Source organism: Vicia villosa, linkage group LG1 (genome assembly GCF_029867415.1).
Source record: "Vicia villosa cultivar HV-30 ecotype Madison, WI linkage group LG1, Vvil1.0, whole genome shotgun sequence".
Taxonomy (NCBI): domain Eukaryota; kingdom Viridiplantae; phylum Streptophyta; class Magnoliopsida; order Fabales; family Fabaceae; genus Vicia; species Vicia villosa.
In genome coordinates, this window is record NC_081180.1 from 188,409,766 (window position 1) to 188,426,018 (window position 16,253).

The following is a 16,253-nucleotide window of genomic DNA, read 5'->3' on the forward strand; positions in this document are numbered from 1 at the left end:
AGTATCTATGACGCACTACTCCGCTCCATATTGCATTCTTTTCGATTAAAATTCTCCACCTTCACTTTGACAACAGTGCCCTGTTGAAAAGCTCTAAGTCTTTAATCCTAGACCTCTGTCTTCCTTCAAATTACAAATAGCCTTCCAGGTAACCCAATGGATGGATCAAGAGCTGTCTTTCCCGTTCCACAGAAATTCGCTCTGAAATCTTCTTAATTCTTTTGCTACCTTTCGCGGAAGTTTATAGAAGGAAAATAGCGTATAACGGTACTACATTCAGAACTAATGGCTGATATATGATAAAATAAGAAATGAATGAGATAGATTGTTTTCATTTATTTTTCGTTTTTTTGTAAGCAAAGTAAAAATATCATAAAAATCTAACTTAAATATAAAAAGTGATGTCCTAAACAATATCCCAAAGAATTAAGTGTATTAGGGAAGGTAAAATTGTATTTTTTTCAATAAGCAAGATATATTAAAGAGAGAACAAAAGGTTCTCCGAACCGTTTACAAGAGGACACGGGAATAACCCGACCAAAAGAAAATTACAAACCAAATAAAATTACGAGAGGAAAAGTAAAGGGTCTTTAGAAAACTCGTAAAAAGAACATTTGGAATGAGTAATTTTCCCACAAAAAGTCCACTTCCAAACGAGCATCTTAACATTCCAAACGGTGTCATCAACGCTCCACTTATCCTTCCGGAAGCTCACCCCATTCCTCAACAACCAAATGGTCCAAGTAGTAGCGAGCCATACCACACCTAACTTCCTCTTTTTCAACCCTTTTAAGCGGAAAAACCGGTGCCAATTCAAAAAATTTTCCATCCCATCTTTCTCACCGATATCCCCTTTGCCAACCCACAAAGCAACCCCCCTCCAAACCTTCTCAACCACCATGCAACTAAAAAATAAATGCTTCAAGTTCTCCTCACCATTCCCACACATAAAACAACTTAAATCATCAAGAGACAAAGAAATTCCTCTAAATAATAAAATCTCTTTTGTGGGAAGCCTATTCCGGAAAAGTCTCCATCCGAATGCCTTTATTTTGAACGGAACATCCAATTTCCAAAGAAGGCCGAACGCTACATCATTCTTGTTAGGTGGACCGAAAGGAATACGAATGTGATTATAAAAATCATAGCAAGAAGATACCGAAAAAATGGAATCCGCATTACCCCTCCACGCAACCAAATCCTTCCCTTCCTTCCACCCCTTAAAAGCTTCCAACCGGGCCTTCATCTCTTCCAAACTATTACCAAATCCATTATCCCTCACCCAACCCTCTTTCATGCCTAAGTCTCCCCAACACCACCTATCATCCCTCCAACCTCCCATCCCCGCTACCGAAACCCCCTTCAAAATAGAAGCATCAAATAAATCCGGAAAAACTTCTTTGAAAGGAATATCCTCCAACCAAGAAGATTCCCAAAACGGAGTATTGAAACCATTATGAACGGAGAACTTAGAATAAGCTTTAACGGGATCAAAATAAAAGGAAGAAGAAGAAGAATAAGATGAAGAAGATGAAAAAGAACTTATCTTTAAAATATCTTTCCACCATTTAGACATCATTTTTATTCAATATTTCATTTATTTTGTTCTGAACATTGTGATAGTTTTTAACTATATACAAATATTTATGTTATTTTTATGACTATTTTTTTAGCCGATTTAAAAATAAAAAATGGCATGTGTAGATAGCTATGAAAACAATAAAATACTAGACAAGTCTCAATACTAGACAAGATAGCTATGAAAAAAAATTTATATTTTAATTTCTAGATCATTTGATCATCATTTGTTTAAAATATATCCATATTAATATAATTGGAATGGATAGTATATTATGATTAAAAATCAATAAATGATTTGCACTTATTATTTTCAAATAAAACATTATAAGTGGTCAAAAATATTTGAATGCTATGGATTAAAACTACTAAGGTAGAATTAAAAGGTTTGGAAAAGTGGAAGATGGTTCAAAGAATTGGTTCACAAAGGGAATAGCGTGCATCGTCGGGACGAGCAGGAAAATTTAATTTTGGAAAAACAAATGGTGTGGAGGAGAGCAGCTGATGAAAATGTTTCCACTGCTATTCAACCAAATTACAAATCCGGTGGCAACTATTCAAGAAACGGGTGTTTTTTAGGGAGATAGTTGGGTGTGGCAGCTCCAACAACCGGGAATCAACCAATCTGTGGAGATCCATGAAGAGTGGGAAGTTTTAATGGAAGTCATATGTCAGTTTATTCCTAAGGTGTCGGGGGAGGAGGACAGCTTCAAGTGGTTAGCAAATATAGATGGTAATTATGCTGTAAGGGATGGATACAGAGCTCAGATACGTCTGCATGATACGATGGTTCAAACTATGGCTAAACAGGAAGCTCTTTCTTTATTGTGGCAGGTGAAGCTTCCATCTAAAGTGCTGATTTTGGGATAGAGATGCTTGAAGGACAGGGTGGCTACAAAGGAACAATTAATGAGCGGGGCGTGATTCACAACAACAAAGATAGAATCTTTGGAACATTTACTCCTAAACTGCGTATTCTCAAAGGAGGTGTGGGCGAAGATGTACCGGTGGTTAGGACTGATCTTAGGGGATATTGGTACCATCACTGAACATGCTTTATTTTTTAAAACTACACTTTTGGGGAGGGTTAAGAAGACAATGATACTTACGTTTTGGTTGACAACATGCTGGATGTTATGGAATGCTCGAAATGCTTGTGTTTTCAAGAATGAAGTAGCCGAGGTGGGTGAGGTCGTTGACAACATTAAAACGTTATCATGGTATTGGCATGCCTTAGGATCCAAAACCAAAGGATGCTGTGATTTTTATTGGTGGTACAAAAGTCCATTAGACTTTGTTTAAATTTGTTTTGATGTAAATGGGCGAGTATCCCTTGTACTCCTTTAATCAAATGCTCCATTGCTTATCAAAATAAAAAGATCAAATTAACAAACCGTTCAACTTTCACTTTGAATAGATGATTCAACTCGACATAATACAAAAATTACAACCTTGCAACATGTGAAAACAAATTAAAAAATATAGTAGAATGCACCAAAAAATAAAAACAAGCAAATCAAAATGGTAAGAATACTAATTTTGAAATGATATCGTAAAATGTTGATTTTAATATTATAATCTTTTGAAAATTAGATAGACACTCGGGTTTTCCGTGGATTCACCTGAGAATTTTAATTAAATATCTGTAAAAAATCTGTTTCCTACGGTTTTTCCTGTCATTTTTGGTTTCTAACTAAAACCTTCGTGGGTAATGTGAATCCGTAGGTAATTCCGTATGAAACAAATGTACATGAATATATGTCAACAATATAAACCTGTAGGAATCCAAATCTGCAAGTAAATCCGTAGCTAATATATTTTAAAATTTAAAGTAAAAATTAACTAAATTTAAACTATAATTTTCCTCTGATATAAATTGAGACTGTATTTTGTAAAAAAAAAATGAAAACATTAACATTCAAAAATTCCATAACAGTTAATTTAGTCACAATAAAGACATAGAGAAATCAAATATTTATGCTAAATATGAACATACCAAGAGCTGAAAAATGCAAATCACATGAAAGTAAAGAGATAGGTCAATTTTAAATGCATAGAATAAAAAAAAAAGAATAAACCACGTAGTCCCTAATTCTGTAAAGTGCTATCAATATTTCAAAAAGGTTCTTGAATTTAATCACTTCCTTTCAATTAAAGCCCTAAACCACTCATTATCAATTCGGTACCTATATTAACCACATACAATCAATTTGGCCACTAACATTACTTTTGACAAGGAAAAATCTGCAAACGTTGCCATGTGAAGTACATCCATAAATAAGATACAATCACTACTAAAAATAAGAGATTTGGTTTCAAGATTTTACATCAGGTATCAAGACAACTGATGTGTAAAATATTTCTTAAAGGATTTTACATCAAGTTTTATAATAAATTGATGTGAAAAAAATATGATTTAATGATTTTACATCAGACATTTAACTCCAATGATGGAAAAAATAATGCGGTGGCAAACTTGTAATTAAAAAGAAAATAGTTTATAAAGCCTTTTACATCGGTGCTAATAAATACTTTGCGTTTTGCAACTTAATGTGAATTTTCAAAGAATAACTCTATATTGTTATTTACGTATTGTAGGTATTTAATGATCCTACAGAATTGACACAAGAAGATTTGTATGATTTGCGACTCCGTTGGGCAAAATGTTTCTTTGAGTTATATAAAGGATAACTTTATGTTTCTCGTGGATGCGTGTTGGTTTTTCAAGTGCGCGAAAGGACTTTATGTTTCTTTGAGATAATCATCTTGTAGTAGAAAACCGTGTGTAAGCCTTTCTTATCATTTTGAACACTTGAGTATTCTAGATTAACATTTTTGTATATTTTGCCGAATATATATGCATCTTAGCTATTTGGTCTGTGTGCTGTGAGTAAAAAATATATAGCGACCTCTTTCGTCTGTGTGGTATATGAATATTATATTGAAATTTAGGTACAGAAAAAATTACAAGTTAAAACAGAAAAATAGGAAAAACAACCATTATATGGTAAAAAACAGAAAACATTTTACATCGGGCTTTGTTAGAACCGATGTAAAAAGCACTCTATTACATCGGTCCAGGGTTATATCCGATGTAAACTGTGGCTTATGTTTTTCAAATAAAAAATTTCAATATTTTTTACATCAGACCTATTCCCTTAACCGATGTAAAAAGCAATCTATTACATCGGTCACCACTAAAAACCGATGTAAAAGGTTGCGTATTTTTTTTTAAATAAAAAATTTCATTGTTTTTCACATCAGACCTATGAACTCAACCGATGTGGTATGATGCTTTTCACATCGGGCTCTGGCCCGATGTAAAATATCTCAGACTTATTACATCGCCTGTCTTTACATCGGGCCTAAAACCGATGTAAAATGTCTTTTTCGCCCGATGTAAAAACTATTTTCTGCACTAGTGAATATTCAATTAATTAAGAAATGAAAGAAAAAATCTTGACCTTTGTAAATGTCTCTCCCTGATTATAGCTATAACAGTTTTGTGATAACCTAGAAAAGATAACAAACACGCACTATCAAAAATCGAACAATGTTTAAGACAAAGAAATCATAAAAAACATGAGAATTTGCATATCAAGTTGAAATACACTAGTTATCCATAAAAAACAATATATTAGAAGACAAGTTAATAAATTAACTTAGAACTTGCAGGGAAGCTAGATTTCCTTCTAACAACAACACAACATGCCCATCACTTTTGCTGCCAAGTCTAGTAAGTGCATGTGCTTAAACATTCGTTCTCCCAGTTTTTATAAGTAAAGGGATATATTAAAAACACGGGGTGCTTAACCCAAACCGATATAAAACGGAACAAAGAAAGAAGGAAGGAGGAGGAAAAAAAAACGTCATCCGAATGCAACCGGCCAACAAGAAAACCACCTACCCTTACCTAAAAAAGGTCTCGGATCGACACACCAATCCGGCCAAGATAACCCAAATTCACCTTAAAGAAAGTCATAAACCATTCCCAAGAAATGAATTTAATTAACTCCATCCCATCAAAATTAGCCAAATTTAAATCTTTAAAGATGATTTCATTTCTAAACTTCCGAACAACCCAACAAAAAACCAAACTAAAGAAACAAACCAACATCCAAGCGAAAAGATAACTTACAAGAAATATCCAAACAAGCAAGCCGCTCCAAAATAGTTCTGGTCGAAGAAGCATCATCTAGGCGAAGCCAAATGTACAATTTACTCCACCAAACTCTAGCAATATCGCAATGAAGGAAAAGATGATTCAAATCCTCTTCAATCCGACCACATTTTGAGGAGCTATTAAAATTCCACATTTTGCACAGTTGGATATAAGTAAGAAATGGTGTCAAAGAAGAATGATTGAAAGCATTGTTTATTATATTTTGTTTCATCAAATTAATAACATACTTAATTTTTTTGTTTAACAAACCTGGATGATCAGATTTAGAAATATAAGGCTGGTCAAAGTTAAAGCCGCAACCAAGGCAGGTATCAGAAATGCTGAAAATAATAATCCAAAAATAAAGGTGAGGTAAATGAATACATTTTCTATCAGTTCTGAACTTCAAAAACAATTTCTAATAGAAACTCTGTATTAAAGTTGGCTTTCAAATTCTAGATCTAAAATACTTTGAATGACTCATTTTGTTTTTCATGTTTGTTATCTTGTCCAGACCAATCTCCCGTTCATAGAAGTTACAAGCTGTAAAGTATCTCGACTACTACTTTCATAAAGAATTTCAGAAAACATCATCTCAAAATGTTAATCGAAACACCTATTTTCTGAATCATATATCAAATCTTGTAGAAGTAAATATTTGGTGAAATGTTTGAGTTTCTAATGCACTCAAGTAATTTGATTATATACACACTAAAGAGTAAATACAAGATAAGATTTTCAAGGATGTTGCTAGTTCCTTGATACATGTATGTAATTTTCTAGGCATAGACTTTTAGGTACATGTATTGACTCCTAAATACAAATTTATAATTCCAATATTTTATAATTCCAACACTCCCCCTCAGGCTGGTGAATGGATATCAATCATTCCCAGCTTGCAAGTCAATTGATTGAAACGATCAGGTGGCAAGTCTTTTGTTAACACATCTGCTAGTTGATGCCTAGAAGGAATGTAGGATGTAGCTATTAAATCACTGTCTAGTTTTTCCTTGATGAAATGACGGTCAATCTTAATGTGTTTGGTCCTGTCATGCTGAACAGGATTATGAGCAATACTGATTGTTGACTTGTTGTCACAGAACAACTTCATAGGCCCTTCACATTGTATTTTCAGATCATTTAGAATGATCCTCATCCAAAGTAACTCACAGATTCCTTGAGCCAAAGCTCGAAATTCTACCTCAGCGCTTGATCGAGCCACTACATTTTGTTTCTTACTTCTCCATGTGACAAGGTTCCCACACAAGAGGGTGCAAAATCCCGAAGTGGATCTTCTATCACTAATTGATCCTGCATAGTCAGCATCGGTGTAGGCTTCTATAGTTAAGCTTCCACCTCTTTTGAACAATAGTCCTCTTCCTGGAGTAGCCTTGAGGTATTGCAAGATGCGATCAACAGATTGTAAGTGTCGCACTCTTGGGTCATGCATAAATTGGCTCACTACACTGACTGCATAAGCCAAGTCAGGCCTAGTGTGTGCCAGGTAAATCAAATTTCCTACCAACCTCTGATATTGGACTCTGTCAACTTTGGCACTTTCTTCTTCGAGGCTTAACTTGTGGTTTTGCTCTATGGGAACACTTGAAGGTTTGCATCCCAGTTTCCCAGTTTCCTGCAATAGATCGAGTATATACTTCCTTTGAGATATGAAAATGCCTAGGTTTGAGTAAGCAACCTCAATTCCCAAAAAATACTTGAGTTGTCCAAGGTCCTTCATCTCGAATTCTGCCGATAGTTTTTCCTTTAGCAATTGTTTCTCTGCCTGATCATCTCCTGTAATAATAATATCATCAACATAAACAAGAAGTATAGTCAGCTTTCCTTCATGCGAGTGCTTAAAGAAAAGAGTGTGATCTCCTTGACTCTGCTTGTAGCCTAAGTACACCATTGCTTTTGTGAATCTTCCAAACCATGCTCTAGGAGATTGTTTTAGCCCATATAAGGCTTTCCTCAATCGACACACCTTGTTGGATCCACATGAAGGGCCAAATCCCGGCGGGATCTCCATGTACACCTCTTCTTCTAAGTTTCCATGCAAGAATGCATTTTTGACATCAAATTGTTGTAATTCCCATCCGGAGTGAGCAGCAAGAGATAATAAGATTCGAACAATGTTCATTTTCGCAACTGGAGCAAAGGTTTCCTCATAATCTATGCCATATGTTTGTGTGTATCCTTTTGCCACTAGTCTGGCTTTGTAACGATCAAGAGTACCATCTGATTTGTGTTTGACTGTATAGATCCACCTGCAACCAACGGGTTTCTTGCCTTCCTGTCTATCAACAATCTCCCAAGTTCCATTTTTTTCAAGAGCTTTAATTTCCTCATCCATGGCTTGGACCCAATTTCTATCTTTCAATGCCTCTTGAACAGATGATGGGATGACCACAGAGTCAACTGCAGAAATAAAACTTTGATGCTGCAAGGAAAGCTTTTTAGAGGAGACAAATTGAGATATAGGGTATTTGGCACATGACCTTTTCCCTTTCCTTAAAGCAATAGGCAAATCATCTGTATTAGTATCGCAAGTGTCAGGGCTATGGGAATCACTAATAGGATTATGAGTTTCAACACTTACCTCTGGTTCTGGCAATTGAAGTTGTGTTTGGAGCAGGTCGGGCTTACTTCTTCTTTGATACACCAAGGTTGGCTCAGCAGCCTTAGTTTTTGTTGGTATGGAGGATGATGGTTCCTGCAAAACAGACGACAAAGGAGGGACAAAAATAGAAGCAGGCGACTCAGATTCTATATTTGGAGAAGCATGATCAATAATACGAGGATCAGTAATAGGACTTGACACAGGATTCACAGTCGACTCGGGAGACTCAATTGTAGGACCGGTAATAGGACTTATAAGAGGAGTCATGGGCAACTCAGGTAGGACTAAAAATTCGGAATCAAATTCTACATTCTGAATGCTCTCCCCCTGAAGCTGTGGACGAGTGAAGTAGGCTAAATTCTCATGAAACGTGACATCTTTAGAGACAAAGTACTTACGACTAGGAGGATGATAGCATTTATATCCTCTCTTGTTTGGGGGACAGCCAACAAAGATGCATCTGGCTGCGCGGGGGTCCAACTTACTTCGGTGTTGTTTATGGATATGGACAAAGGCAACACAACCAAATACTCGAGACTCGAGACTCTGCAAAATAGAAACAGAAGGAAACCGTGAAGTCATAAACTGAACAGGACTGACATTACCTAACATGCGAGATGGAACCCGATTAATCAAGTAGGCAGCTGTCAGAACGGCTTCTCCCCAATATGAGTTAGGAACTGCCATTTGGAAGAGAATGGCTCGAGCAACTTCAAGTAAATGACGATTCTTTCTTTCTGCAACACCATTTTGTTGTGGGGTGTCGACACATGTAAATTCATGAACTATTCCCCGTTGACTGGTAAAATTTGGAAGGATGTGATTGGCATACTCTTTGCCATTGTCAGAGCGGATTCTTTTAATCCCCTTGCCAAGTTGTGTTTGTACCATATTTAGAAAACTAATAAACAATTCTGGTGCTTCTGATTTATCCTTCATCAAGAAAATCCAAGTTGCTCGAGAACAATCATCAATAAATGATACAAACCATTTAGCACCCGAAATATTAGAAATAGGTGCAGGTCCCCATACATCAGAATGTATGAGATCAAAAGGTTCAGCACTTCTATTGGAACTAGGAGTAAAAGAGACACGATGATGTTTAGCTAACTCACAAACGTCACATTTAAAAGACTCAACTGAATGATGTAAAAATAAAGAAGGAAACATATACTTAACTAAATAGAATGGTGGATGACCAAGACGTTTGTGCTGAAGCCAAATTTGTGCGGCGGAATGAGAAGAGGGCACGGAAGACTCAGTCTGCAAGTAGGAAGCCAACACCTTCGAACAATTTGGTTCATTAGATAGGTAGTACAACCCTCCCTTTTCCTTAGCAACTCCAATTGTCTTCCCCATGGTAAGATCCTGAAAAACACAATAAGAAGTGAAAAATATTACTTTACAATTCTGATCATGGGTGAGTTTACGAACAAATATTAGGTTGTGAGAGAGTGTGGGAACATGTAGCACATCCTGTAATTGAAGTGAAGGTTGCAAGTTAACTCTCCCAGAGCCATCAATACGAGCACAAGAACCATTAGCAACCGTAACATAACGGTTCTTCTCAGAGGAGGTGTAAGATGAAATCCAACTGGGATTGAATGTCATATGGTCGGTGGCACCAGAGTCCAAAATCCAAGCATTCTTAGGTATTTTATCGCAAACACTAAAGGATTGAGAACATACGCTCAAGCCGGTCGTCGGTAGAGAACAACTTCCAAAAGGCTTACTGACAGAGTCAAGTATAACCTTTAAACGATTCACCTCATCCTCGGTGAATGATAAAGAGTAATCAACATAATTTTTTTTAGACATTTGTAGCAAGGTAAAAATAAAAATAACAACAAGAAGATGAAATATTCCTCAAGAGGGGGCTAAAAGACAGCAATGAAGGGTTGACAGATGAAAGGAATAAAGAGGGGTTTGTGTGAGGTGTTTCTGGACAGGGTAACAAGGCTGCAATGAAGGGTAACAAGGCTGCAATGAAGGCAGAAAAAAATTGCAATTAAGGGTAACATGGCTGCAATAAAGGCAGAAAAATTGTCACGATGAAGGTGACTTGGGATTTACCGAAATGAAGACGGCTAGGGTTTATGCGGAAGCAAGTCTCTCAGGATCGAGAGCTCTTGATACCATGTAGAGAAGTGAATATTTGGTGAAATGCTTGAGTTTCTAATACACTCAAGTAATTTGATTATATACACACTAGAGAGTAAATACAAGATAAGATTTTCAAGGATGTTGCTAGTTCCTAGATACATGTATGTAATTTTCTAGGCATAGACTTCTAGGTACATGTATTCACTCCTAAATATAAATTTATAATTCCAATATTTTATAATTCCAACAAATCTTATTATAAATTATGCGATACATACATGATACAAAAAATGACACTTTTAAGTAAAAACAAGTAACAGAAACACAGACTAATGCATCATAAATCAGTAGCCTTCCTATGAGACTCATATGGTAGGAAACCTGGTGATGTCGTTCGCCCTAAGACCACGTAATCTTTTACTGCTTCTAAGCTCAACATGAAATTACTAAACAGAATTACATTTACCAATGCTGCAAATTCTACACCGTGAAAAACATTAAAACAGAATTATAACTTAAGATAGCAGTATAAAGCATATATGAAAAGAGTTTTGATATTAATATTTAATCTTTTTGTTATAGTGATATATTAAGGTTGCAACATATAGCTTAAGATAGCAGGATTATAGCTTAACGTAGCAGCATATAGCATATAACGTTTTTCATACGTCGTGTCCAGGAGAACTGGCATCCTTGTTCATCTAGGCAGTCAAAATCGCATGTTGAAGGAACTGAAAGGTTTGATTAAATATATATACATACACACTAAGAAACTTAACCTATATTGGCAAAGTGTGTATGCATGTTTTCCAAGCTTTTACATCAGCCAACAAAAAAATTGAGGTATAAAGTATAAATCATAGACGCGTCAACATTTTAATATTTTTATTAAAAATACTACATATTTCCTCGGCTGTGCTAGCAACCGGGGGAGTTATGAATCACCCCCTTCGAATTCCAACAACTGCATTGAAGCGTTTTTTTAATTTTTTTTCTATTGTGCTATCAACAGAGGAGAAATGTTATGATCTTTTTTTTTTTTGTAATCAATAAATAAATTAAAAAGGAGAACTAAGGGTTCTCCAACCCGATTACAAAGATACACGGGAAACCCCGTCACAAAAAAAAATTACTATCCAATTATAATTACGAGATAAAATACATCGGATCCATACAAAACTCGTAAAAAGAATAACTCGGATCCATACAACCTCCTTCGAATTCTAACAACGTCAGTTTAGCTCATTTTTTTAAAAAAATTATTGAATACCTATCACAATAATTGATCTTCAAATGTAGAGTGGAGAGTGTTGAAAAGCGAACACCAATAATGAAAACTTGTTGATAATAAAAGCATTACATGAACTACAACACCATTCCTTAGAATGGATATAAGAGAAATGTCTCAAGTTTGATTCTTTAATGTACATTCTCTTGTAATATTTAAAATTATTTTATTAAATGGATGCTTGTTAAAAATATTTGATGTTAGCTAGGAAGACATAGATGTGACTTAGCAATGTTAGTTGTTGTTAGAAATATTAAAACTCAACAACAAATACATTCACATTTTTTATATCAACATTGGACATTTTTTACAAGCATGTATTGAAGAAAATAATTCTATCAATTACAAGAGAAGAAATTATATTAAGGAACCAACATTAATCAAAACATTTCTCAACTCTTGTCATCCAACTAGGAGAATGATTTTTAGTGTTAATTTCACCTCGTGGAAAAACCTACCCCTGATTTCACCTCATGAAAAAGCAAACCAAAAAAAAGGTGATAAATTTTTCATTTCTCCTTCGTTATCTTGTCCACCAAACCGAAGTAAAAACATTGTTTGAACCAAGTTAAAACACTTTTGTAGTAATGATTGCACACTTAAACACACATATTAGAGCAATAAACTATTGTCATATTTTTTCAAACAATTTTTTTTTTTTCGATAAGCAAACAAATTTGTTTTTTAAGGAGATGATGTGAAAGGTCTTTTAACCGGATTGCGATTTGTTATTTTCTACAGTGTGATTAAGATCCAACTGTTTTTAATAGATTAACTGCGTGACTACATCCAAAAGATAACTGCCGGATCTGTTATCCTTTTTACATATTTTTCATGATCCCAAAACCTCTAACAGGTATCAAACTGAATATGAGTTTTACTAATAAATCTTCTCAACACTTATTCGGCAACTTTTACCATTTGCAAAGTCCCCACCATTTCATAAGAACTGAAAATTCTTTAAAACTGATCATTGGGACCAATATTGTTTCGGTAATCTTAGTGCATAGAAGCTCTTATTAGTCTTAGTTCTTCTAACTAGAAGCACTACAATATTGCATCCACGTTTATGTTATCTTGTCGAAAATCTTTTATTTTGTACTTTTGTGTCTTGTGACGGTTGGGAACCAACCCCACAAATGGAAACTAAACTATAATATTTATATTCCAGGGACATATAGATCACAATCGTGTAACAGACTAACCTTATACCAATCTAAATAAGTAAACATAATCCAAACAAATATTTGTTTATACGATTACATTGAACTTGATGAATGTTTAAGTTCTTCCTAAATACCTAATTAAATTAAATATTTCACAAAAGAATGTTGGTAGGTAGGTGAATGCATTCACGGTAGCCATTATCAAAATCAAAGATAAATTCAAAGACAAATTCCATCTAGCTATTAGTTGACTTTCCCTCACTCTTACTAATTATTATAATAATGCCACAAAGAATATTCATCTTCTATATAAACCCTACAAGCCATGCACATCATATTCATCCATCTGCCTATAACAATCCTTCCTTCCTTCATCCAAAAAACAATGGCTTTCAACCACTTCTCCTATATCCTTTCCGTGATCTTGTTCTTTGTGTCATTGAGTGTTGCAAATGGTGTTCCACCAGAAGCCATTTGCAACTCTATTGTAAATCCTAGTTATTGTAAAACCGTTATTGGTGATCAAAATGGAAACATCTATGACTACGGTCGCATTTCTATTCAAAAATCGCTATCCCAATCGCGTAAGTTCATGAACTTATTGGACTCGTATCTTCAAGGTGGCTTGTCTATGTCTCAGTCCACAATTCGTGCTCTCGAAGATTGTCGATTCCTTGCAAGCCTAAGTTTCGAATACTTATCAAACACCTATTCCACCACAAATACATATAGTAATATTCTTCCAACTTCTCAAGCAGAAGATTTCGAAACGTTCCTTAGTGCAGTTTTGACTAACCAACAAACATGTTTGGATGGGCTAAACGCTATAGTTTCTTCTGATCAGGGAGTGAAGAACGACTTGTCATTATCACTCTCTAATGAAATAAAGCTTCATAGTGTAACCCTAGCTTTGTTCTTGAAGGGTTGGATGCCTGAGAAAAAAATAAGAACATCATGGCCACAAAATGGTGAACATTTGAATTTCAAAAATGGTCGTTTACCGTTGAAGATGTCAAATAAAGCACGCGCTATTTATGACTCAGCTAGACACCATGGGCGAAAGCTACTTCAAACTGATGAAGATAGTGTTGTGGTAAGTGATATTGTGGTTGTTAGTCAAGATGGAAGTGGAAACTTTAGCACTATCAATGATGCAATTGCAGCTGCACCAAATAACACAGTTGCTAGTGATGGATACTTTCTCATCTTTATCACTGAAGGTGTGTATGAAGAGTATGTATCTATTGACAAAAAGAAGAAGTACTTGATGCTGGTTGGAGAAGGAATCAATAAAACAATTATCACAGGCAATCACAATGTTGTTGATGGTTTCACAACATTCAATTCAGCCACATTTGGTAAGAAAAAACTATATTATGACATATGTTATATATGAAAAAGATTTCAATAACTTACTTGATGCTTTATGTGAATTTACAGCTGTGGTAGGTCAGGGGTTTGTGGGAGTTAATATAACATTTCGCAACACGGCTGGACCTGGAAAACATCAAGCAGTTGCAATGAGAAGTGGAGCAGACATGTCAACATTCTACAGTTGCAGCTTTGAAGGGTATCAAGACACACTATATACACATTCTTTGAGGCAATTCTATAGAGAATGTGATATCTATGGAACAGTTGATTTCATATTTGGAAATGCTGCAGTTGTTTTACAAAACTGTAACATATATCCTCGTCTTCCTCTTAATGGACAATTCAATACCATCACAGCGCAAGGTCGAACCGATCCAAATCAAAACACAGGAACTTCTATACAAAATGCAACTATTAAAGCAGCAGATGATTTGGCTCCTAATGTTGGAACAGTTGAAACATATTTAGGGAGACCATGGAAGAATTATTCAAGGACGGTAGTTATGCAATCATCTATGGATAGTTTCATAAATCCTTCTGGTTGGCATATATGGGATGGTGATTTTGCATTGAGTACTTTGTATTATGCAGAATATGATAATAGAGGAGGTGGTTCAAGCACTGCAAATCGAGTCACATGGTCTGGTTATCATGTTATTAATGCTTCGGATGCCGCAAATTTCACAGTCTCTAATTTTGTGAGTGGTGATGATTGGATTCCTCAAACAGGTGTTCCATACTTGAGTGGATTGATATAGTCAAATACAACCACCTACTATACCAACTTGTTGAGTTTTATACTTTTTATTTCTGTAAACGTGTGTTTTTCTTTAGAGTGTATTTTCATGAGGGGACCGAAAACTTATTGTAAAAATTGTTATTAAACTAATTAATTGATAAATAATGTTCATTCATAATTCTAAAAGAGTGACTTTTTTTTTTCTGTTGGAAAAGATAGTATATTAATAAAACAGTTAAAAACTATTAAAATATAAATAGCCGCAAAGCATTTCTTTGAAGGAGGATCGTTATCTAAGGCGATTAATTCTTCTTTCTTGACGTTGATTCCTAAATCCTAAAATCAATTATCTTTGGATGATTATAGACCCATTTGTTTGGTGGGTTGCATGTTTAAAGCCTTGAATTGGCATCGGGGCTGGGAATCAATTATCACAAGAGCCGTGGGTGGTCCTGAGCACGGGCTTGCAGGGCGGAAGCCCAGGGCCTCATAATTTTAGGGGTACCAAAAAAAAAATCTTCCCCCTATTTATATTAAAAGAGAATTTTCAATTACAAAAATACTTGCTAAAAATATTTTTTTTAGATACTGGTTAACAAAATTATAGGGGCACTACTTAATAAAATAATGTAATTTTTCATAAATAAAATATAGAGTAGAATAAAATTTATTAATTTCTCTAAAATAAAATCAATTAATATATCCATAATTTTAGCAACTAAAGAGTTTAATTGAGACACTAAAATTAAAACAATGATATAGAAAATATTTTATATTATTGATCCCAAAATTAAGAGTGAAGCACTACTTCAACTAGTTAAACAAGATAATGATCCCTAAAATAAGAGTGAAGTCGAATCTTTAGCGACTCATGAAATTGGAAACTTTGAATTTTTAGTAGCTATGACTATTTGGTTTGAATTGTTAACTGTTGTTAATGAAATTAGCGAAAGTTTTCAAAAAAAAAAAAACATGTGTATTAATGTGGATATGGAACTAGTAAAAGGTTTGATCAAGTATTGAAAAAATATAGAGAATCTGGATTTGTAAATGCTAAGACTAGTGCTGAAAAGATTGAGAATGAAATAGAGATTGAATGTGTGTTTATTCAAAAACGTCAAATTAGTAGAAAACAACACTATGATGAAAATCCATCTCAACTCACATAACTGAATCTTAAGTCTTCTTACGAGTCATTTTGAAATAATTATTTCTTATACATT

General features: G+C 34.8%; 1 protein-coding gene across 1 annotated transcript; it reads left to right on the forward strand.

Annotated features, from left to right (window-relative positions):
• Positions 1 to 13,280: 13,280 nt before the first annotated feature.
• LOC131621364 (probable pectinesterase/pectinesterase inhibitor 20) lies at positions 13,281 to 15,169 on the forward strand. The gene is made up of 2 exons (XM_058892407.1): positions 13,281 to 14,275; positions 14,358 to 15,169. The coding sequence occupies exons 1-2, from the start codon at positions 13,303 to 13,305 to the stop codon at positions 15,047 to 15,049; spliced, it is 1,665 nt and encodes a 554-aa protein (XP_058748390.1). The 5' UTR covers positions 13,281 to 13,302; the 3' UTR covers positions 15,050 to 15,169.
• The last annotated feature ends 1,084 nt before the right edge of the window (positions 15,170 to 16,253 follow it).

Excerpts from the sequence above, each read along its gene's own strand:
- LOC131621364 (XM_058892407.1), top strand. The coding sequence starts at position 13,303 with ATGGCTTTCAACCACTTCTCCTATATCCTTTCCGTGATCTTGTTCTTT. Across the intron at positions 14,276-14,357 it reads ATTCAATTCAGCCACATTTG|CTGTGGTAGGTCAGGGGTTT; the intron begins GTAAGAAAAAAC and ends GTGAATTTACAG.